This window comes from Apteryx rowi, unplaced genomic scaffold, assembly GCF_003343035.1.
Source record: "Apteryx rowi isolate R43461 unplaced genomic scaffold, aptRow1 scaffold_18, whole genome shotgun sequence".
Classification (NCBI taxonomy): domain Eukaryota; kingdom Metazoa; phylum Chordata; class Aves; order Apterygiformes; family Apterygidae; genus Apteryx; species Apteryx rowi.
Window position 1 is genome coordinate 5,284,816 of NW_020448085.1, and position 25,038 is coordinate 5,309,853.

General features: G+C 44.4%; 1 protein-coding gene across 1 annotated transcript in view; it reads left to right on the top strand.

The window, feature by feature from the left end:
- ANTXRL (ANTXR like) overlaps positions 1-25,038 on the top strand; it is a 60,712-nt gene that overhangs the window by 28,852 nt on the left and 6,822 nt on the right. Inside the window, exons 13-17 of the mRNA XM_026061330.1 lie at positions 3,997-4,092; positions 5,714-5,752; positions 8,828-8,926; positions 10,572-10,739; positions 11,940-12,020. Coding sequence (XP_025917115.1) covers positions 3,997-4,092; positions 5,714-5,752; positions 8,828-8,926; positions 10,572-10,739; positions 11,940-12,020 — 483 coding nt within the window. The remainder of the gene's footprint in view (positions 1-3,996; positions 4,093-5,713; positions 5,753-8,827; positions 8,927-10,571; positions 10,740-11,939; positions 12,021-25,038) is intronic.

Genomic DNA, 25,038 nt, shown 5'->3' on the forward strand with positions numbered 1-25,038 from the left:
CATGATAGATTACTGAATAAGCAATTACAACAAAAGACTCCCTGCCCATTCCTGTCCCAGGGAAGAGATCTTCACATCTAAGATGACAGTAGAAGGAAATCCATGAAAACCAGGGGAGGAGTGTCAGGAAGCAAAACCCTGTAGAGCACTGGGATCCATTATGGGATCTGGGGTGGAAGATATAACTGTCAGGGCTTGGATCTAGGAGGGCCACAACATGGAAGAGCCTTTCAACTATCAAGGTTATTTTTTGTTTGGAGCTTACAGCATTTGTTCTTAGACCTCCTCAGTTTGCCTCTTCCTTAAGGCATTTTTACAGTTTCTTAATGACAGGGGATGGTTGCTTCTCTTGCTGTCATGGGGGAAGACTCAAAAGAGATCGTAGCCTCAGATCCTGGGATGAGCTTCTTGTTAATGGGCCATCCTACAGGCAAGCCAAGGGATCACATGCTGCTGGGGGCCAGTGATGGCAGTGACACGTGCCACTCCAGAGTGATGTCAAAAGACCTCTTAGCCTCAGGAAGAGGGTCAGGGATACAAAATCTGATTTTAGAATCAAATAATCAATGTGAAAAAGCTGGCTATTTGTAAATAAGCGGTCTTCTTCCTTGCTTTGGGGTAAGAATAGGTGATCCCCGTAGCTGGTGTAAGTTAGCATCAATACATTATCAGTTTTTAGTACCTGAAGATTTGGCCCTGTGCTTATGGACTACACAAAATTTGCCACAGTACCTGATGCCAAGCATTTTGTATCAAAGTTGAACTTTATTATTAAAAGGATTTTTGTAGTCTACACGAATTGCTGTCATACTGGTTTGTAATCACTGTTGCCCTTTTTGACAGCCACAGAACAGAAGGGCAGGAATGAAGATAGAGAGACAGCAACTGTAATTTGCAATTTTGATTTTTCTGATGTTTCCTGCAATGAAGCTGGGAAATTTCACACCAGATTGAAACAGTGTAGAGTGTGGGGACTCAGAATTTAGCAGAGATGTTTTTGCTGCTTCACCTGATTTTACAAATTCTCCCTCCAAGTTTTCTATACAGAAAACTGATATTTTCACATTTTACACCCTTCTTCTACCTCAGGTATAATGAAACTTTTTGAGTCTGCAGTGAAACACAAGTGTTAACTGGTGCATTCAGTTACCCACACATCATTTATTTCTGAAGTCTTAGCCCTAGTTGGGGTCCCTACAGGCCAGAGCGTGGATGGAGGACGCTGTCATCACAGTTGCCTTGGGATAAAGAGAGGAATCTAGTCTCCAATCCTGTCAATCTGGCAACTTTTGTTGCTCTTGTAGACTGAATATGAAAGATGCAAGGGGCCCGATTCTCGGCTGTACAAACCAGGCTGGCTCACTACGTTCGCATCCCACAAGTGGGGAGGTTGGCAGTTCAGTTTCCAAGTTTGTCCATAATCTCACGCGTTCTGCTCTTTTTGTTTTAGAGACTTCCTCCATTTTCTTTTCTCTCCTGTTTGCTTTTCTGTGAGTGGCAGTCAGCTGGCCTGCTCTGCTCTCCTCCCCAGCTGGCTCTTCTGTCCTTTCTTTACAGTAAGTATCTTCTTGACTTTACTCCTAAAGCCTTTGTGTGATACCTGTGCTCATTCCTGCTCAACTGCATGAAGTCTGCTCTTTCCTTTTCCAAGTCCAGTTTCACTACAATACTGTGTGTACTTTATCATTGGAAGAGGAATTTTTAGCTTCTGGCTGCCAGCAGCTGCTGAGCTGCTGCAGGCAAATGTCTTGGTGATACATGTGAGCACTTAGCGTGGGAAAAGCAACTCCTGGGAATAAAGGTTACAAAACAAGCAGGTAATGTCTATTTGAAGTAACAGTAGCGGTGGTATGTGCATCTGTGGCTCATGCACAGCATCAGTGCTATGCTTGGATTTGTTTTTAAAGGAGGGCAGGAATATGTTCTAAAGTTCAGCTTGATTTTTTCACTCAGCCTTTTCTGAACAAACTGACTTCACCAGGAATTCACACGTCCCAAGTGTCCACTTTCCAGATGCGTTAGTGCTGCACAAGGGCATGAGAGGGACAGAGAGGGGGGTTGCAGTACTGAACTGCAGCTGGGCAGTGTCTTCTCACAGGACTCCTTGGAGCAGGAGGCCATACACAAGTCGCGGTGCTCCACCTTGGCTTTCTCAGCTCCATGACCAGATGAGTGAGGTGGGCTAGAGAGCACATCCCAGAATGGGTCAGTTTGTTGCACCTGTAACAAGAAGTCACAGAGCAGCAGAGAGGTGATGCTGCGCTGTGGATGTGTGGGATACTGGCCTGTGTGGTTAGAAGAGGGGGTACCAACCCTTGCTGCGTTGGTCGTGTGTTTAATTGTCAGTGCCAACAGCTCTAGGATTTGGCCTGAGGAAGAATTAGATACCATGCCAGTCAGTCACTCAGGATCTCACCCAGACTTTGCAAAACTCTGGTCAGCTGGTGCTTTCTTTTCACCTTCAGTTTCTTCTCTGTCTGAGGGGAAAACAAGCCCACTTGGACCAATAAGGGGAACTTGTGTCATAAGAAGGGGCTAAGGATGAGTTTGTGTTGCCTTATGGGAACTCAGCAAGTAGTTTTCAGATTTAACAAGGTGAATCTCWTGGACTGTATCCTCCATAAATCTTCCTTAGAATTTGCTTTCTTTCCACCCATGCTCCCACCTATCCTTGTTCCAAAATCTCTCATAGCTTTCTTTCTAGGCRGTTCCCATTCCCTGTAGCCTGATTCACAGACCTTTCTTCAAGCTCTTTTTACTTATTCCCAGTCCCAGGCCATTCTCCAGTTTGCTACCCTGTTTTGCCTGTTCTCTGCTATCCCTCCTGCTGCTRAAATGAACCTCTTCTCAAACTCAGAAAATCCACCATTGAAGAGGTTTCTTTTGACAATATAAATGAAATAGCTGGAGCACTGGAGCTAATCAGCATCACCCAGAGTCCAGTGTAGACCAGGGAAACTGTGTGTCCCAACCTGCTGCTCCTCATCTGCATCAAACGTTTAATTTCTAAAAAGCTGTTAGTTCTGTATGTTTTGCTGGGGCCAAGCAGCACATGTTCATCTGCTTTACTGTTGTTGTCAGGGCAATACCCAGAGTCAGCACATCTTCTGAACATGTTGACATGAAATGCTCCAGGTAGAAAAGAGTCCATCAAGTTTTATCCAGGAAAATCAGGGATCACATCCTCTTTTGTTGCCTGGCTACTCTGAAAAGCTAATCTCAAGTGTTACAGTGGYTATTTTTGAATTCTAATATTTTTAAAGAAAATCTGAASTCAGTTGTGAGTGTAGACACTGACCACCTGTCCTTAGAGTCCTACCGTTCTCTGCAGGGAAATAGATGRATTATAAGTATTGTAGGAATGGTTAAGGTCATGACTACAGTGTGGTGTAAAAACAGCTGAACCAGCTCCAGCAAGGTTACCCAAGAACCAGCAGCATTACAAACTAGTGTGCATGAGCATTCAGTTTGTGTTTGCATCTCGACCCAGACTGCACACACAATGCAGACAGCTTTGTGAGCTGATGAGGCTGAGCTAATGAGCTTGCTCYGCTGTGTTATGTTGGCATGCTAACGCACTCCAAAATACCCATGATTTGAATATCAGCATTTGTATATTTTGCATCTCTGGCAATGAAAGGTTGCTCTGCACACTTGAGAGTCTGTGACCATGTGGTTTGAAATGCCCCTTGGACAATATTAAGGGACCTGTCAGCCCTGATTTGCAAATGGTTCATATGCAAGTTTCAGACCCTTTAATCCAGCGGGCTATAAGCATACCATGAATTCCTTTGCTAACAGGAGGTGTTTCCCTGAATCGCAGCTTCAGATACAGTTTGGTGGCACTAAATACTGACATGACCCTAGCGATAACAGTGTTTGACTGTACAATCTACCTGCAGAGTCAAAGAGAGGAAAACATGGCTCACTTTAATTGTGTGACTTGAAGGTTCCTGCCTTGTTTTTTGACATGTTGAGTAATCATCTTGTTTGCAGCTGACTGGGACGATCCTTTTCATTGCGCTCCTGATTCTCTTTCTGCTGCTGGCTTTGGCACTTCTTTGGTGGTTCTGGCCTCTTTGCTGCACAGTGGTAAGTACAGATTTTTATTCTTTTGACTTTGTTTCTTCTCTTCTCTGCCAAAAGCCCAAGTTAAAGTGTTGGACTGGGCAGTTAACTTCATTYTTTTTTTTTAGGAAAACTACTGCCTGGCTTGTAAGGCCGTGATACAACAAAGTGCTTAAAGCACTTGTTTAAGTAACTTTGCTCCAGATTTTTTGAATGTTGCAAAGCCCAAGTGATTTTGACAGTGACTGAGAAGTGTAACTTTAAAGTGATTTAGGGCAGGATTTTCAGAATGCAGATATTGTTAAAAGTCTGGCCATTCAGAGCTTGTGGACGTGTCTCCARTGAGTAGCAAAAAGTTATGAAGAGAGAAGCTGTTGTCAGTCAAGCTGTTCCATAATCAGATGTCAGGTAGCTGCAACAGCGTAGTGCTGAACCCAAGGCRTTAGGGATTGTTACCTTAGGTTTTGCTTCTTGCTAAAAGTATCATGCTGCTTCTCGTTTCTTCACGTAACACTGGACCAAGTGGCTTGAGTCTGCAGGGTGTCATGGATTCTGTATTGCACTTCGTTATGTTGCACAGACAAGATCTAAATCTTATTTAAAGTCAGTGTAATGTAGGGTGCTAAGTATGCWTGCTGCAATTGACAAAGAAACCGGCTATCTAGATCATTTGAAATTTRCACCATTGGGTGAAATGATGCTTAAATATCTTCAAGAGTTGCATGCTGCAATTTCTCTGGGCCTCTTTTAAAAAATCTGTAAAATGCTATTGCTTTCACATTATTTGTTAAGCATGCAAGTCATAGGACTACACATGGAGTTAATAGTTCTGGGCATCTCACAGGAGCCAGTTAGCACCAGGGAGGTCTGGAGCMCTGGTCTCTTTACTATGTTTAATGGCCCCATTGCTGCAACTTGAACGTTGATATTGGTGTGAGTAACTAGTCTGCTGGCTCTGTTCAGGTATTATGGTGCTGTGTGCCATGAGTAACCACAATCATTTCAGTGAGGCTTCTCACAGGACTGATGCTTTGCAGGGTCAAGTCTGGTGTCTGCAAAAGGGGATAGTAAATGAAATGTATGGATCATGGTGGAGGTCATGGTGGAGGTGATTAGACTGCGTATGAGAGAGAGCCTTGAGATGCCTCTGTCCTTCTTCCTGCCACTGCTTGAGCTTGGCCCAAGTTTCTCTAGGGACACAGACATGCTCCTTCAGAACAGGCTTTGAAATCTGCTGAGGAAGAGCATAGCACTAATATGTGCATATGATGTTGCTGCTCTTTTTAGGTACAAGAGATTTATTATTTTATTTTTTTTTAATTTTTGGAAGCTGCAGACTGAGCGAATATTTTGCAGTAGCTTGATAATCTAATGGCATACTTAAGGCAGAGCTCCCAGAATATGKAGCTACTTAATGAGGTGCTTCTTGACTAATTGGATAGTTCAATGYGTGGGTTTAGCTTCTCATCTACATTTATTTTATGCTTGCTCAAAAGCAGTGGGACTAATGAAAGGATTGAATGTGGGAGAGTGGAGCAGGACAACCTGTCTGTGCAGTCCGCAAGGAAGCGGAGAGGGCATAGCCCTGGGAGATGGGTGAACCCTGCCATTAACTCAGGTTTCTCCTGTTCTTTATATATCCCAGGTGATCAAGGAGCCTCCTCCACCACCGCCTCCAGAGCCTGTAAGTATGCTATTTTTGAGCTGTTGCAGTGTCTGCAGCTACTGTAGTGTATGGTGCTGCCCAGGAAGGTCAATCCTGTAGGTGTCATAATGACACCTTGAAGGCTGCGAGAGGAAGTCTCTTGGGCCAGGACAGTTATTTCTGCCTTCAGGCTACTGTATACGCATATAGTGAGACTGTTTCCATCCACAGAGAAAACAGTTGCATAACTCAGAAGTTCACAGCCCCACAGTTCGTACGGTATTTTGTTCCTTCTGCTGCGCATCAAGTAGATGTGTATGAAAGCCTTTGTTTCTCAAAGAGTAAAACCAGTGTGCTGAAGGCCATCTCTCCTCCAGTAAAGCTGCCGTGCTCTCGGCAGGAGCTTCGCCTGGATCAGGAGTGAGGGATTGAGCCTGGCGGCTGGAACAAAGGGTGGCGAAAGCCACGTTCCTGTGGCTTTGGTGCAGGAGCCGGAGGCGGGAGCCTGCCCTGGCTGCACTTCTGCTGCAGAGTGACCTTTGGCAGGATGTTCAGCCTTTCTCCACTTAAGCTTTGAGCTTCTTCGAGGCAGGGTTGCATTTAGCTGTTTTTGGCACAGTAATGTACAGGGGCCTTAACCTCAGCAGAGGTATCACTGTGCTATTTTGAGAAAAACAATAGTAATAAATGCATCTCCAGAGTAAACTCATGCCTTTCTTATTCCTTTCCCAGACACAGACAGTTAACTGATGGAAAAATACTTGCCTAACCCACAAGAGGAGCTTACAGTTTGCTGCTAACTTGCTGTAACTTGGCATGAATATCAGGAGGCAACCACAGCTGCTGTTTTGAGGTTGCCAGAGGCCACCACTACTCTCTCTGTGATCCTGTTGTTTATCCTGAGCAGCAGTACCATGACATTTTTACTTTAGAATATGCACCAAAAATCACGCCTCTTTTGGGGTGATTAGTGTTGTCRTGAAGTATGCAATTTCAGCCATACTGTGTTTGAGGGAGGTTTCTGAGAGCATCACACCCATGGAGCAGAATCCCAGATGCTTTGGGATTATTCTCAGCAGCAGAGATTTTAAGTCAGCTCACAGTCCTTTTGACAGCATTTAAGCTTCCAGAAATAACACAGAATACAGATGTTAACCATCCCTTTACTTGGCCATGTCTTTATCCACTATGGATGGTTGCTTTATTATATATAACACTAGCCTCGTAGGGTACTGTGACCTGCCCTTTAGCTGATGTAGTCTGATATTGCTATTATTAAACTGAATTTAGTTATCTATTAGAACTTGTTCTAAACTACGATCATTAGATTTCATTAGATTTCCATCATTTCTAAAAATGTATGTGGTGGCTGTTGATATTCTTGTGGCTTTGCATGTTTAGTGTAGAGAACGTTTGGTATAACCCCTTTTTCAACTGGACAAATATAAGCCATCACTGTTAACTGTATGCTGTCAGAGAGAGTGCTCCTGTCAGGCTTGCCAGCAGTAAAGGTTGTTAGACATGAAGACTTGAAATTTGTGTTACAACCCATGGAAGAGGCAGGGTGTTATATATAGTGCTTATGTTCACAATGAAGTGAAATGCAAATTAATTAAAACTGTTGATATAATTCACCAGATACTGTCTTAGAGGTGGCACAAAATGGGAAGAAATGGATTTGTTTATTTGTTATACTCTTCCAAAAAAAATTCATGCCTTGCTAATAATATATGTTTTCCTGACTTAAAAAAACACCCCTCCCCCCCCAACTCTAGTCTTGCCTGGTCATACTAAAGAATTTGTTGGAAGAATTGACCCATGAACCTTAGCTGAGAGATCAGATGTCACTGAATAAGTTATGGAAATACCTTTTCTCCAAAGCATAATCTAAGAGTTAAGTGAGAAGAAACAAAAGCATATTTTTTAAGTTGTTATTGGCTTTTGGACTCTCAGTTCCTTTCACATTCTAATAAAAACACATAGGACAACTTTGGAAAAAATGTCACCCAGTAATATGATAATAATTTGTGCCCTTCTCTAGTGTTTGGATTTCACTTGATTTCTCAAAGTGAAAACAAAGTCATTCCAGGCAAAGTGTTTCTAGAATCATACTTATACTGATGAAAATTAATAGAGGGCACTGTGCATGGCCAGTCCAAGAGCAGCACCCAGATCAGCCTATCAGGTGTGGGTGGGTTTTGTTTGGCTTTGGTTTTTTAAAGAGTGTGAGGAATGGAAGTGGTATGGTAGGAGTCTTGCCAGGCCCCTTCCTCAGCTATGCCCATCGTTGGGGCCGACAGGGAGAGCATCATGGTGTGGCCGTTGGCTGAGCGGGCTCAGCGTAATGCCAGGGAGCCCACGAAGCCGCAGTGACTTCTGTCAGCTCAAGGACTGGGGATGTGTTCCCAGGGTGGTCGAACCAGAAACATTTGCTAGCTTTTAGTTAAGCMAGAAAAGGATGAGAAACCCAAAGTAAAACCCTGATTCAAACTCTCCCATGTTCCAGAAAAAAATCTGCAGTCTTTATAATTGTAGGGCAAAAACTCTGGATCTGAGCTTTCTGAAAACTTGGAGATGTTCCAGTTTCAGTCCCAGTTCCAAGCTGTACAGCTTGAGCRAGTCTCTACAAAGCATCAAGCAGTGCAGAGTAACTGGTTACAGCTGCCAYGAAAAAAGGGCCTGATGCACATGTTCGAAAACTCACAGTGCTGTCTTTTTTCCCTGTTAGGTGACATTAAGTTCTAAAAGCACAATTAATAAATGATTTCTTTGGATAAACTGATTGCCATGTTTTCTGCATAGTGTAGTGGCAAGGCAGTATAATGTACAATTCATTTCTACTTTGCCTTCCCTTAAAAGTCAGTTGTGATTTTGAAGCTGAATGCATATTTGACTAAATAAAAGCAGCCTGAAGAGGGGAATAGGCAGTCCTCTTTGGCTTCCCTAGTTAAAATTGCAGCTGCAGAGACAAGAGACTTTTGTTTGTTGTCAGCACGAAAGTGTAACACACAAAGCCAAGTATCCAAGGATCGGACCGTAGGATGCTCACTTGTTTTCCATAGCTTATGCCATTTATGCGAGAACGACAGCAACATCTCCCTGTCTTTCCCATAGGAATCAGATGATGAAGATGGATTGCCAAAGAAGAAATGGCCAACCGTGGATGCATCTTATTATGGAGGCCGAGGTGTTGGTGGAATTAAGAGGATGGAGGTATTTGGCTTGGGTTTTTTTGCTGTTGTAAAAATCAGCGCATTTAATTATAAATTTTAGCAATATATTTTATATGGTTTCTACTCTGATGGAACAGAGACTGGGATTTAATTTGGGCCTGTCCACCTGATTGCACCTGCCAACCAAGTAGGCAGACATCAAGCTGCCATCATTTGCATCTGTAATTAATTGAGTCTAGCATTATTAGCAGGAGCAAATTAACAAGTTCAGAAATGGGATAAGCACCAAAAGAAGTTTTAATTTACTGGATCATATCCTTCAGCTGGTGCAGTGGGGTCCAGTTCTCTTGACTCAAGCAGAGTTAAGCAGATTTTGAGCATTTGAGGGTGCAGTGCACACTGTTCCTGGCTTGAAGGAATTTGTTTGAGAATTAAAATCAGTGATTTTTCAGTTGAGCATTAACTCCTAATGCACTAAAAATTTGCCTGGGGAAAATTTCTCTCTTTATCCTCCATAGTGAAATGGGCCAATAAATCAAATTTTACCCTGGGACTCATGCACAAGCCAGACTTGATGTGTGAAGTGAGGTACTACTGTGAAAGAAATTTGCCTTGTGGTATTGTATGGCATGTGGGTTCCAGGGAGCCAATGGATAATGCTGTAATCAGCGCTAACACCTGTAAATCAGCAAAATGTAAATCAGTTTAATATTCCTAGCTGTGGTTAGTATAACTATAAGGGAGGGAACTGGCACTCATTTATATCAGCTGAGGGCCTAATGATGTCTTTCAGGGATGTCACACGAGAAACTCCATTAGATCTAAATAGTAGCTGAGGGAGTTATGGTGAAGCAAGCCAAACAAGGATCTGGACCAAACTGGGGCTAACAGATTGAAAGCAGTTGTTTCTCAGCATGTCCCTGCAAATCTGCAATTGACATACTGTATCTTAATATTCCTATACCATTTGCCTCTGGAGAACTTCATTCTCGGTGCTGAGTAGCTGAGCAGCCCCATGGATCATACGCGGCCCTTGAATGCAGGAACATGTCTCCTTGAGACTGAGTCAGATCCCAAAAGCAGAATTTCAGCATAAAATAGGTAGTGTATAGTATGTGAGGATAAAGCTACCGTCCTCTTATGTGGATTTACTAGGCTGTCTTTGAAAGAGCTGTTTTAGCAGTAGCTGCACAGCAAGTTTGAGGGCTGGAGCTCTTAGGAAGCCTTTCAAGTACTTGTCCACTGACTTTTTTTTACTTTTGAACAGAATAACAGGAGCTCCTTAGGGCTAGCTGTAAAAAAACACTTTTTTCAGCTAGTGCTGCTGCCTGCTTTTTGAAAGAGACAGTGGGAAGTGTATTACAACGGTGTCCTACCAGAGCAGAGTGCTTCAGCTTTCCCTTAGAAATGGAGGTTAATCTGTCCTGGATGTTGTGACTCCCCCAGGATCTTATGTTACCAGAAAATGCAAATGCTGATAGTTGTAGGCTGGTTTTGAGAGAGAATATTTGACTCTTAAATGCGTTTCTCAGATTACAGTGGGAGTTTGGTGCCTTCATAAATTTGGCTTCATGTCTGGTGGCATTTGGATCTTCTAATGGGAGCTAGATTAATATCTGTGAAAACCATGTGCTGGTGGGGACCGCTGAAGTGTCTCTACTTACAATGTGCTCTCCTGGCTTCAGGTGCGATGGGGAGACAAAGGATCGACAGAGGAAGGAGCAAAACTGGAGAAGCCCAAAAATGCCATTATTAAGTTGCCAGAGCAGGAATATGAGCCATGGGAACCCAAGCCAAAAAAGCCTCACGTGAGAAAACCCCCTTCCCGGCGGAAATGGTACACACCAATCAAGGTAATGTCTGCCCCTCAGTTTTACAACATGTCTCTCATGTCATGTGTGTTACTACATCCTGTGTCCTCTGCACAGCCTGTCTTACGGTGGGGCTGGGGGAACCTATTTAGAAAAACGGGCAGGAGCCCTGAACTTTGCCCATTTGCTGGAACATCTGTTTCACCAGGCCCTGCAGTGCATCGCTTTTGGGGGGAAGCATGGCAGGGAGGTTGGAGGATGGGAGCAGAGATCTTCCTCCCTAAGCTCACCCCTTCTTTTGGGGTACTTTTGAACAGACAAATTTGGGATATTTGCTGTTGCAATCTACTGTGGGCCCCTGTTTCAAGGCAGTGCCCGTTGAAGGCAGCATACACAGAGGTTCAGATGAAGCGTGCCCTCCTTACTGGGTTTGCACTGTGGCGACGGCCTTGGGTTGGGATTCAGTTCTGTTCCCTTCCAGTTCAGCCACAAGACATAGCGTTTGATTTTGGGCAAGTCACTCAGCTTCTRTGTGCTTTTTCATCCTATTTCTCCCGTGTCATTATAGTATCTGATGTCTCCGTCTCTGAAGTATGTATCCTCACACAACCCTTGCAGTGGGGCAGTGCTGTTACCTCCACTTGCAGACAGGGAAGCTAAAGGCCAAGCGCAGGCCATGTGAGTGACATGCCACGCTCACCCAGGAAGTCGGTGGCAGCGTCCCAGACCCGTGCTTTGTGCACWCAGGGCTAAGGCTGGGTCTACCTCCCCACCCTGCTCTGGCTTCCTTGCAGGCAGGTTTAACAGGGCTTCGATTTATTGSCTGGAAAGTACCTGTGATTTTTAAAGCGTACATAGGTAGCTTGGTAGGTAGTCTTTTGGCTGTTTGTCCACACTATGTTTCATCTCCAGTCAGTACAGTAGACAGATTTTTGTTATCCTGCCTTTTGTGAACATGACACCTTTCTAACTGTACCTGCTAGGAGAACTGTTCACATAAAGCTACAGTCATCCTCTGTGTGACCCAGGCAGGGTRGATTTGGTCATCACATGTCAGGTGCACATTACCTACTGGGTGCTTGGCTCTGACTGTCCAGATAAGCAGTAGGCAGAGGACCAAGGGCACAGCAGCAAGTTATGTGCAGACACTTTAATACAGAAAGGTTCGGTCAAGTCAGCTGTCATTTAATCTCTGTTGTTATCTCAAGCCTTCTTGGTCACGCCATATGTTTTTGATTCCAGGGCAAGCTTGATGCGCTATGGGCTCTGGTTCGACGAGGCTATGATCAAGTCTCTCTTATGAGACCGCAGCCAGGGGATAAGGTAAGACATGCTATCATGTCGCTTTTCTGTTAGCAGCAGCGGTGCTCTTCCTGCCTCCCACCCCGTGGCCTGCTTTTGTTTTGTTTTGTTTTGTTTTTTGTCRTTGTTGTGCCTTTGTGTGTGTATGTGAGCTTGTCTTGTTCCACATTACCCTAAGGCTAAAACTTTGTCACCAGATTCAGAGATTTCAAAATGAGCTTAAATGTTTGCTGCGGCATATATTTAAAAGCATTGCCCCAAAAGGTCAACAAGAATGTCTCCATTGAGATGATTGGAGGAGACTGGGGTAGAAGCTGGGAAGCTGCAGCAGTGTAGAGCATCTTCTCATCACTACAGGTTCTTTGTCTTGCTTTCCTGGGCACAAATGCCTGGGAGTCAAGGGATGGATTCTTTTTCTATGGGTTCTTTCAKGTTTTAGTTTAATATATGGTAGTAGTTTCACAATGTTAAATATCCATCCTACCCAGCTGCAAAAAGCACTTTGCAGATTTAACAGTAGAGTTAAGTAGTTACTAATAAGAGAAGTAGTGAACTSTGCAGGTGATGAAGAAACAAATTCTCGCAAAAGAGAGAATAGAGTTTCTGCAGAATTCTGTGCTGAGCCACGTTTCTCTGTTATATGCTGTATGTAGGCAGAGTATTTACTTCCTTGATAAATTCTGTTGGCCAAAATGTAGATCAGGAGTGTAGCCTGGAAGGTGCTTGAGCCAGGTGGCAGTCCTGGCCCTGTAGGCTCCCAAAGGGTAGTTTCTGGAGTGTCCTGTTGGTTTCAGTTTCACTGTAGAATTAGGAATGCTTTTTTTTGCAGAAATAGTCTATGAAAAGTGGTGGGGGATTCCTCATGGGAATGGGAGGGAGTTTGTCCGCATCTTGGAGTTATGCACTTGTCTGTCTGTGCTCTGCCTCTGGGTTACCTACAATAGCTCAGTTAGGAGCGCTCTTACCATTTCCCCATGTGAGCCTGGCATCATTACAGCCGTGTGCATTTTTTTTTTTCTGGGGGAACAACTCTCTAAGAATTGAGTACTGCTGCTTTGAACTGTTCCACCTTCAAATTTGGCTTCCTGCAGTGGAGCCTTGAAGCAGGAGGATCAAGCAAAGAGGGAACTATTTTCCTCCTTTTCTGTACCCCCTCTCTGGCCAGAATCCATACGTTTCATCACCCTTGCTCTCAGGGGAAGGGGGTCATGTTATAGAGTTACAGCAGYAGGGACCATAAAGTGCTTTTCTGGGGTGGGAGTGGTGCACAGGCCCTTGTGCTGGACTTGTCTGCCTGGATGAATTTCAGTCTTAATAACAGACTTGGAAGGTAGCTCTGATCAGCATCATTTAGGGCAAGTGAGTTGCATCCCTCTGGCTTTTGGCAAAATACTGCGTGGTACTTGGCCAATTATTAGCTGAGCACCCCAGCTTCAGTATTTAAACTTTAGTCTCTTCCATTTTGCTTTTGGTGTGTAAAGGAACTGAGAGAACAAGCTCAGCTTCCTATGCAACTTTGTAAAACAGTCTTTTAACTTGTTTTATTAAGCTGCATTTTCCTAGGCAGCTGTGCTTGAGACACCTTATTTACTTTTTAAGCACGATCTAGAGCTTCTGAATAGGCTCTTTAGGCCCAGCTGTATTTTGATAGCACTAACATTGTATAATATGAATCTATCCTCTGCCTTTCACTTGCTTGGTTGGTACATTTCTATCAGTACAGAGCACAAGAGAGCCTCTGTTAGTCAGAGCGGTCAAGAAACATGCAGGGGGCTGGCTCAGAACAGGGATCCTCAGTTACTTTCCTTCCAGCTCTGCTGTGGGGAGGAGAAGGGACTAAAAAGAGGCTATGTAAAAYGGACCAAGCTGAAGGATTATTGTATTAGAGTGAACTTTAGAAAATCAAACGTACATCTGGGAAAAAGGGTGGAAAGAAACCTACTGAGCCAGATTGGGTGGAAGAATAGGATAATCTCTGTTCCCTGGTCTGTGAAACTAACTGATGCCAAAGAATATTGAGAGGGAAACAAGAAAGGGACTAGCCATCTCTCTGCTGTGGAAATGAAGGGCATCACAGTCCTGTATTTCATGGAGAAAGCTAGCACAGAAAAGAGCAAAGATATGCACTGTTTGGTTGACTGGTTCTTGGTCTGAAGAATGGGGAAATACAGGCAGTGATATGAGTGGTTACCCCAGACCTGTAGCATTACCCCAGACGTGTACCTCCAGACCTGGAAATCTGGCTGTGTGGTGCTGGAGGAGGCTCAGCACCAGGGGGGAGGGGGGCAGGGGCAAGCATCAGCCTGACTGGGCCAGCCCAGCAGAGCACAAGTTCACTCGCGTGCAGATGTGCTGACAGCAGCAAAGGCATTTTTGTTTATTATTGTGTAGTTATGGAAGTAAAGCCCAGCATACCCCAGTGCGTGGCGCTCTTCCCAAGCTCCGCCATCCGGAGGCCAGTGACTGTGTGGGTATCTTGGAGAGGGGGGCTGCTTTTGCTTTGTGGTTTTTTTCGGTTTTGGGGAGGGTGAGATTCTTTGTTTTGCTTTCAGGGTTTTTTGGTTTATTTTTAAGGTAATTTTGTAGTCATCTTGGGTTGCTCAGGAAAACTTAAATCTCGGGAGGCAAAAAGAGCACACAGTTGTGTTTTGGGAGTGATGCTTGTGTTTGTAACACAGAAAACTCCTATTATTGTGGATTTCCAGAAATTAGTCAAATTATTATTTTTAAATTTGCGGGGAGTATCAGTGATACAGGATGTTTCCCACTCGGACAAGATAACTCACCAAAGTTAACACTTTCCAAATGTGTTCCATGGTTTACCTCATTTTTTTTGAAAAAAATTGTTTATTTTCCACTTAAATTATTTCATCTGAGCTTGTGTTATCTTTTTGTAGSCATTGGGGGAAATTATGGCAAACCATTTTTTCTGCATAATGAAAATACAAATTATAGTGAAAGAACATCCACAGTAAAGGGAGAAATTTTTTTTTCACAAGGCTTTTGGGGCAGGAAAAGATGACAAAGGAAATTCTTTCTGATATTAAAACATATTTTAAAAGCAATTCCTAAAAGTGTTATTTTTTTCATCATTTGAAAATGAGGAATTAGGTTTGGGTTTTTTTCTTCCAGGAAAAACTGAAAAATACTCATAGAAAACCTTTTCCTTTGACATTTTTAATAGGAAACAAAACATTTTTGGTTGGCTCATTGATACCTCTAGTTTTGTTACAGAGAAGTAATGAAGTGTGTTAGACATTTTTCTGACCTCTTCAGCATCTTTCCGCACAATCCAGCCCTCTTCTCCTTGGCTCTGCAGAACACATAGGGAATGCAATATGGACACCCCAAGTGCTCAGAATATCTGACTTCTTTTTCCCCCAATCACTGAATGATGTTGAAAATGATACTATTCATGTTTTTTGAGTCTTAATGTGGTGCAACCCACTCCAGTGTGCAAGTGCCTTGCAGGGGAAATTCAGGAAATTCAGAGCCCCTGCCCTTCCTGGCCTGAGCAGGTTGCAGTGCTTTCCAGGGCACCTCAGGGAGATCTCAGGAAAAAGATCCTGGGGTGGACGACCCAGTGGTATTAGACAGGATTGTATTAGTAGGGCTGGCTGTCAAAATCGTAGATGCTTTTTGGAACTGGCTGTTTAAAGAAACCCAGGCAAGCAGAAGCTCTGATGGCCCTTCTCCTGGGATCCGTGCCCATGGCATCTGGCTTGGCTCTGCGGACAGCTCCTCCTCTTTGTCTCCATTCAGTGTCATGTCATGACCCCACCGCAGACATTGGCTATTACTGGTTTGTCAATAGAGTGTCAGACCTCCATGTGAAGCCTACCCTGTCTGTAGGTTCCTGGGATCAGAGGTTGGGCAGGGGAGTCCTGGAGTCATCACAGCGCACAGCCGGTGATGCTTGGATGTATGAATGCAATTCACCCTGCTGGTGCCAGCRGCAGCTGGGCTGAGCGTGGCCGCCTTCTCTGCTATGCCCTGTGCAAGCAGACCCTGGCTGTCCGCTGGGCGGCTGTGCAGTGAAAGGGAGTTTGAGCAGTTCCTACCTTCTGAGTGGGAGACCTGGAGTGGCTCTTCCCCGACCAGTTCTTGTGTGCTGCAAGTGAGGTGAGCAAAGGGCAGGAAGAAGGAGAAGCCTCCTCCAAGTTTGCTGGGAAGAACACTTGGCTACCTTGGCCCACTCCAGAGGACCCCACTCACCTGACTTCTGCAGGTCTTCCACAGGGATGGGACAGCAGGGGGTAAAAACACACTTAGCACTACCCCATCATTACCAGACAGGCTGCTGTTTGTAGACTGCTGTTTGATGAGCTCTCCAATAGCATCAGCACAGGAGCAAATGGATAAAAAGGGCTAGCGGCTCTGCCACCGACTGCGGTCCTTGCAGTAATGTACAAAGGTGAAGCCTTAATACAGGTTTGTGCTACTGCTGCATTGATGGGTCTAAGGATAGTTCTAGTTCATCCCAAGGCTGCTACTCTTCCCTTCCTCCCCCAGCAATTTGGGCTTAGGGGACCAGCAGTCACTGTGTTGATATTATAAAGGGATTGACAGCTCTGTGGGTAAGACTCTGCTCATCCAGCAACAGGGAGCACATCAGAGAGGCCATAWGGTCTGGCAAGCAGCATGTTGCTCAGATTACCCAGGCCCTTCTCTTTGCTGCTTTTGGAGCTTCCCCTGTCACTCTTGGTTGGTGTCCTGCCATATCAAGCGGTACCTTTTGACACACTTGCCTATGATGGCTCTCCAGTTGAAAAGTGAAGCATCAGGTCTCAATTTTACATTGGCCTGAGTAGACACAGAGAGAATGGACAGATGCTAAAGCTCTTTAGTCTTCTGGGAATTCGTTTAGGAGACTTCCGCTATTGAGTGAGAGCATGGTTGTTTCCTCTGTATGCCCTCCTTAAAGCAGTACCAGTTGGGCTGGTATGAAATGGAAGGGGTCTCGTTTGATGTTTTCACAGAAGTATTGCATTATTAGTCATCCTTGACAAAAGAGACTGGTCACCAGGGAGGAATTTACTCAACACTTAACCCTTCAGATGGTGCAGCTGCAGGAACACAGCCTTGTGGTAGCCATAGTGCCAAGGCTGCTGGTGGGATGAGCAGGACCAGCCGCATTGACTGCCTCTTCTCCACTTGCCTGTGGRGTGCAGGGGTGTTCTGAGTTTGCAGGGGGTTGGCGTGGAGATTAGAGTTTGGAAACTGCTTGTATGTGACTATTTTGCATTTTTTGAAATAGTCTGTAGAAACCACAGCAGCTAGTGGGGAGTGGGTGAGAGGCTAAGTTAGAGAGTCAGGCAGGTTCTCAGCAGTCTCTGCAAAAGGAAACTTTCAAGCCATTCCTCTTGGCCTCATAGATCAAAACTGGGGCTATTACTGACATCAACAAGTAAACTCTAAAAGCTCCACTTTGTGCAGAGAGGAAGGTGAGGTACTTCTTTCAAATGGTCTGCCTAGTTGCTGCTTTCAGCAAATTCATTCCATTCTGCATTTCAGCACATACTGTCACAGGAAATTCTCAGAGGCTCGGTTTACCAAAACCTCAGCCAAAGAAAAAAAAAAAGACATTTTTTCCCCCCCCGGCAGAATTGCTCTTGTTTTCTTTAAGCTTTAGAAAGCGATCTCATTTTTTGTCACTAAAAATTACCTGAGATTGGATTTTGCTGTTACCATCATCTTGCATACCCATGGGACTTCACTTGAAAATAAGCAATGCTTTACCAGTACTATCCTGTAGCTTGCACATGCAAAGCTCTTCCGTGGGGAAAGGGGCTAGAAGCAAATTTTTCTACAATAATCTGAAAAATGAAATTAGCCTTGATTTTCCTCATTCCCCAAAACTGGAGGGAAAAAGGCTGATGCACAGCTAAAAATTTRGGACTAGGAGCTGCTGTTCATACTGGGAGTCAAGACTTCTGGGTTGATTCGAGTCCTCAYCATAGATTCCCTCTGTGACTTTGAATAACGCTGGCTTCTGAAATCAGAACATGCATATTTGGCTTCCTTATTCTGTGGGTCCTTTTCAAAGATATCAAACGCTCTTATGTTGTTGTGTTTGTTAGTGCTCAGCAGATCTGATCACCCTCAAATTTGAAGTCAGTCATTATGGTGCTGACCTTGACATCTACGTGCCTCAGTTTTCCCAACTGCAGAATAATCATGAGAACACAGTACTTTACAGCTGTGAGGTTTAATTAATGCCTGTCAAGCATGTGGGATCCCTCAGATGAAAGGTGGGACACCAAGATGATGGATTATTAATGACTAGTAATTATTTCCTGGCTGMTGCCCACAGGTGGTCAGCAGTTTGACTGCAGCCCACCAGGATGGCAGCAGCCGCCTGTCACTCCTCGCTAGCTGCCCACGTACCAGTGCTATTTGGAGCTCATGCTAATTACTTCTTTTTGAGATCACGTAATGGGCTTTAATAGGCTTCCCTGCCACTTGCGTGGAGATGTGTTGTAATTGCCCAAGTAGTAAYTGGCAGAGCTACAGGGGGTGCTGGAGAAGCAGCACTGTGCTCCTTCAGACTGCATTCATCCGAGACCTCTGCCTGATGCTGGGACTTTTCTCCCTGTGCCTAATGTTTCTGGAGCCAATTACCTTCATGAACTGCTGAAAAATTAAAGAGACGGGGGACAGCGCCTGCCACAGTAGGTGATCTCAGTTTGTCACTTTCAATGAAAATGAGACACGTGTAGCACCTGTGTAACTGTTTTTTTTTTTTTTTTTTCTTTTCTTTCCTTTCTGTGAAGGAGACCAGTATGCGAAAGGCTCAGTCCTGCTATAGTAGGCACAGTATGGGGAAAAAGCAGCTCCCTGGTGAAGGGCCAGTGTCCTAATGCACAGTTCTCAGGATGTGCTGAGCACTGCAGCTGGAAACATGTAATCAGTGACTAATGAGTTTCCTGTCCTGCAAGAAGCTCACATACTAGCATTACCTCTCGCTTGTGCCAGGATCGTGTTGTTTATGACGTGGAAGAATAATCCGCAAATGRGCTTTGTGGATAGACGCTACCTATCTGCCCTTGGGTGGAACTAGCGGTGTGTCCGCGTCTTTGCAAGCCAGAGGCACACTCAGTAAAAGCAACCACAAGAGGCTCTTCTGGAGAATGGGTGCAAACCCCAGGGCTGGTGCTACTTAGCGTGGGCTGCAGGACAGAAGCCAATGGGAGCAGGAAATGAAGAAGGATTGGCCTTGTGGTTTAAGAAACTGAGCTGTGACTTTGAAGACCCTGGCTATAGCCTGTGTAAGTCACTTCACTTCTGTTGTACTATAGTTTCCCACTGATATAGAGATTAACAGTAAATTCTGGGAGAGTGAGACTGTGCTYCTAGCAGGATTTTGAAGATTTCAGAAATGGGCCCTCTGTTCAGTAGACAGGGAGCTCTCCCACTATTCTTAAAGTATATGTACCATTTCAATACTTTTTTTATTTTTTTTTCCATGGTAAAGGAGCAGGTTCAGCAGATCTCATTTTCAGTGTTTACAGGGAACAGGACTTTGGGATAAGAGCTGGTGACTTAGTCCCTTGCTAACTGTGACCTCAACACGGTCTACCTCGGGGGGATAGGCTCTTACATATCATTATCATGGGCTTACAGGTAGGACTGCATTGCTGCTCTACAACTGTACTTAAGAGTATGATGTGTCKAAGCTATGCAGGCCTAGTTTGGAGTCTGTTGACTGTCTTTGGGCTTAGGAGGAAGCCCACAACTGAAAGTACATATTTTTGAAAAGACAAATGCACAAATAGAAGTGCAGTTGCATACTAGGACTGCATGTACAGATCCAGGAGGCAAACAGACTTATGTGTTGGCCAATACATTTACTAGTTTCTTGACAGCCAGCCTTGGGTCAATGCTAAATTGCCTTGTTTCTTTTGGACTGCTGGGAGCTGTGCAGCCTGCATTTTCTTCTGAGTTGCATAGCAGTCCAGAGCTTAACCTAACCAGCCTTCCTTAGCTCTCTGCTTATGTACTACTTCCAGTAATTGCACAGGAGTCCGTTTCCCTGTATACAGAATTAGTAATGCCGTGACTTCCTCCAAGGCTGTTTTAGCTCTAGAAATAAAATGCACCATGTAAGATCTGGGTGGTATTGCTATTACTCATACTAAGTTTATTGTCCTGAATGTCAATTAACTAAAGATCAAAAGATACTGTACCTCTGCTTTCTACAGAGGAGCTGTAATTCTGGATGCCTCTGTTCTTGTGTAAACTACTGTGGTTCATGTTGTGGTACCAGAAGAAAACCCAGATCACTGTGTCTGCTGTTGTACATGTGTAACAGAAAGATACTACCCAGCCTGAAGAGTTTATGATCTATGCCTATTAAGTCACTTAAGATTATGCTGATGTTTATGTTCAAAGCAAGATTAAAATCCTCCAGTTTTATATGCCAGCTTTAGTCTCAGATGTGTACAGAAAGCCCTRCTGGAATTACAAGACTGTTGTGCCTTTGTTTGCAGCAAAATCTTTGGTGGTTTCTGCTGTATTTTAAGATCTTTCTGCCTTCTTTTTTTGCACGTGAAAATATTGCTTCTTTTCCTTTCCTTTTGAGGTTTCTTCTAGGAAATGTAATCACCTAAGTAGAAACTTCAGTCTTTACTGGTTGATAACTTTCAGGCTTGGGCTAGATGGAAGTTTTGAAGTGAAGCCTGCAAGAGTGGTGTCCCGCCTTAGAGTACTAAAGGCTGGGCACTTGGAGCAGAGCAGAGCTTTGAGGAGCGATGAAGGGAGGTGCATTTGTTTCTTTCTGCAGCTGGGAGAATGCTCCCTATCGGTGGTAGGCTGAGAGCGGTGGCAGTGGGGTGCTTATAAAAAATTGCTGCTTCAAAACCCAGAGTTGGTACCAGATGGGTTGGTTAAGCTGCATAGGGGAAACATGGTAGGGATATATTTGCATAGAGTGTTAGGCCTCTGAAGCATACTTGAAATAGGAAGGAGAATTCAATGCCAGGACTTGAATGCTTGAACTGCTTCCCTAGTGTACGAATTCCTAGACATAATAAAGTAGTTGTGTCCCAAGGAGCTCTTCCACCCAACCTAACATAAAAGCTTTTGGGAGAGGAGACATTTTCTGTGCTTTGTGAATATATTGGCACTGTTATTGACTGAACTGAGTGAGTCTTATCCGAGGAGAGCAAAGTCCTTGCAAGACAGCCAAATAGAAGAACATGGGAACTGTGGGTTTACTGTCTACTTGTTCTAGGTAGCAGCAGAGCCACTTCAGGGCCAGCCACGCACAGAGGAGTTGGGCATACTTGTATCTCTGTTTCCAGACTCCAAACACAGAGGGAGAGGAACAAAGAGGCAGCTTGTCTGTGTAATGGGCCAAGATCTTATTTTTTTGGCTGAGGCAAGGAAAAACAAACATTTTCACCAGAAATCTCTCTTGAGAGTCTCCAGCATTATCCTGTACCCTCAGCACATAAAAAGCCTTGTGCTCTTCCTCTGTGCACACCACAGTCCCAGCTTGCTCTTGAAGAGACAAACAATTCCCTCCGGAAAGCACAATGATGCTTAATCACCGTTTGAGCAAGATCGTTATGGTCCTTTGTGGCTTCCTTTGCTTCTTCCAGCAAGCTGCCAATACCTCAAGGCTAGGCCTGTTGCACCCAGAAATTGTTTGTTGCTCTTGTTGCTATGCTCTGAAGACATCCCCCTTCTAGGTGATGTACACATACAACCTCCTTTTCCCTGAAAATGCTGAGGGAAAGAGAAAATCTTTTGCAAACCAACCACTGTTTTTTTGAGGGATTTTCTTTTTCTTGAACCACACTCTAGTCTGGTCAGCATTCAAGTGTGGAAATGTGTGGTGCTGTGGYCAAAACTAGGGATGTGAATCATGAGTCCTGAACTTGTAAATGCCAGTTCTGTTCCCAAGTTGCTGGATGACCTTGGGTAGATGACATGACCTGGTAATGTCTCTTCTCACTTCCTTCCCACTGGGAGCCTGATCCAGAAAAGTTGGCAGCAAAGAGGAAGGCAGTACATTGTGCTTTGTGAATACAGGTTTAGGTTAGACTTCAGAAAGATATTTCTATCAGATTTGGATGGGTTTTCCTCTAGGGTGGTTGTACTTTGAGATCAGTGATAAAGTATGACTGATAGACTAGCCTTCTTTATACTCATTGTCATCTATTTCTGGTCTGTTTGCTACTCTGGCTTTTTTAGGGCTCAAAATCAACAGGTTTTGTTATGGGTCTGTACTGTGAGTTACTTCAGCCACAATCTCAGCAAAGTCCAAGACATGTGATGTTTTGTGCATTCCTGCAGATCTTGTGATTCTGGCCATTCTTTCAGGAGAAGTCTGTAGCCCATTGCTGCAGTTGTCTGCTAAGGCCAGGCTGGAAAGAGCATGCAGCTCCCTGCTGAATTGAGTTTGATGGAAATTACTTGAGTAGCCCTGTCTTCATGACTGGTGGATTCTCTGTGTCACATGCTGCCTTGTCCTTTCCTTGTGCACCCACACTGGAAATGTGGCAGCAGGCTTGTTAGAGCTACATTGTAGGGATGTGCTCAGCAGGAGGTTTATTTTGCTGAAGGGTCCTGGTCCTAGCTTAAAAGGCAGATTCCCTTGGCTGGGCTGTTCCTTCCTCCGATTCTTCAATATTGGCCAATCACTCCAGGATTAAGTCCTGGGAACACACTTCTCTTCAGTGTATTCCTGCACTGGACTTTTAAAGTAAAAGAGTAGTCTGCTCCAGAGAATCTATCCCTAGTTTTAAGCAGTGATATGCACAGTCAAATGTGTGAACTGTGGAGTAGTGTCTGCAGATGTGCATGTCTTGGGAACTGATCAGTACTTGATTGTATTCAAATCTCAGTATTCTGATTAAAAAAGCCTCTGTAGCCTGGGATACTGCAGCTATTAACCTTACTGCAAAACAGATCCTATCTGTATTGCTGTTTCATAGTAGATCTGGACAGCATTTTTCAGATGACTCTTTGTCTTTTGGCCCAAACCTGCTTATTTAGATTGTCTGTAAATATTTTTGYGTGTTGGTGGAATTAGTTAAACTGGAAAAAATGCCTTTTAAAAAGTCTCAATGTTTTCAATTTTTGCTTTGAAACACTTCAAACTTACCTATTCCATCCAAAGCTCAGAGAAAAGGTGTTTCAAATTGAACAAAATATCTGATTCAAGCCCAAGTGAAATTTATTTTGTCATGTTTGCTTTAACCTGAAAAATGAAAACTTTCTGTTGTAGACTTCTCTCTTGACCAGCAAGTGAACCAGAAGATGACTCTTCTTGCTGCTGTAATGTGCAGTGCATGCCATCATGGCCTGTTCATGAGTTTGCCCTGGCAACCTACCTCTTGTCAGCCCCTGAGGGATTCCCTGAACTGGGTTATCGCACACTCAGAGACAAAAGAAGAGTTTCTATGCTCTCTCTTCCCTTCCCCACCCCATAAATCCTACTCCTCAGCTATTTGCCTGCCATAACTGGAGTGTATGGAGGCCTCCTAAGCTTCTGAAGGATTTCTTCTTGCAGTCCCTTTAGCGAGTGAGGCAGAGCCCTAAGTCCCATATTATAAAGGAAACTTTGAAACAACAGGAATAAAATTCTTTCTCAAGATCACTCGGGTTTCTGTGACAGAGTGAGAGACTGAATCAAATTCCTTGCCCTGTGCAGCACTCCAAGTGCTAACCTACTGTCCTAACCACTRGTTCACTTGACTGTCCCGTTCCCCATCCCTCCCACATGTCATGGCTTTCACCAGGCTACAACTCCCCTGGCCTGGTCAGCTTGACCTGTACCTGAACTTGCCTGTTGACATGTCTTTCCTTATAGTGTTTGATTATTTGGGGTTTTTTTTGCTTGTCTTCAACCTTGTTTTTTAGCCACCTACCTTATTTCCACCTTGCCAGGGTCATGACTGTGTTTTCCAACATCAGAGAGTCAGTGGGAAAGGGCTGTTTGATGTTAGCCTAGACAGAGGTTTTCGTGTTCAGCTAAAGTCTCATGGGGTGTCCGATCAGAGAGCCGAAGTAATGTGTTGTTTGYATCGAGGGGGCTAGGAGCGCTGGTGGTTCCCTCTCTGCCCTGCCGTTGCCAGCAGACAAAGCCCGTTAGCTCTTGGTGCTCCCCTTCGCCTCCCCAAGAGCGGCTCGTGCAACTCTGCTCTCAGTTTGGCTTTCTGGGCAGCAGTATGGGCAAACTTCAACATCATCATAGCATTAAAGATCCAACCAAGTGCCACCATGGCGAGGGACACTTTTTTATATCTCAGGGCATTAATTTTGGCCATGTCTAGGCTAGGTCAACAGGCTGTACTTTTAAATGCATCAGTAGCCCAAGGCATTGCTTCACTGTGCCTCACTGTTGCCTTGTGCTGTGCTCTTGGTCTGCATGCAGCTGTCATTTCTTGTTTGCTACTTAGGCATCAGGCTTTTTGAAGCTGGGACTAACTTTCTGTCCTGTGTTTCTCTGGTGCTTCACACAGTAAGCCTGTGACTGGGGCTTGTGGGTGGCTTGGTTCAATTTATAGAGTAAGAGAAAAGGCATGAGAGTTGCCTTAAAAAGTGTCCTTGCGGACCCTGTGAAGGATCCGCACGTGCCTTTGATGCTACGCTTCTAAATATCACTGCTCCTTCCTATATCAGGGCACATGTCCTGTTTAAAATCACGTTATGTGGTGCATTTTAACGCTCAGTCCAATTCCTATTGCAGTGTGAAGCGCGTTCGGGGGCCCAGTACRTCACACCTCTTGGCAGTACCACGTTGCCCGCACTGGGCAATAAACAGTTTGCTGCTGCTGCCTCTGGGATCATCCTTGTGCATTTGCATTCATCACTTTGTAATTTTCTATTTGAACTATCAGGTGTACCTAAGGCAGTTATAGGGCCCCTACTGTGACAGTATATGAGTGATTCATAATCCCCAATGTAGTGATTTCCCTCCCCTCCAATAACTCCATAACTCTGTGATGAAAGGAGGGACTGGAAGTGATCTCAATTTACATATAAAGGGGCCAGATAATACACTGGATAAAGAAAGGGATGAAATGAATTT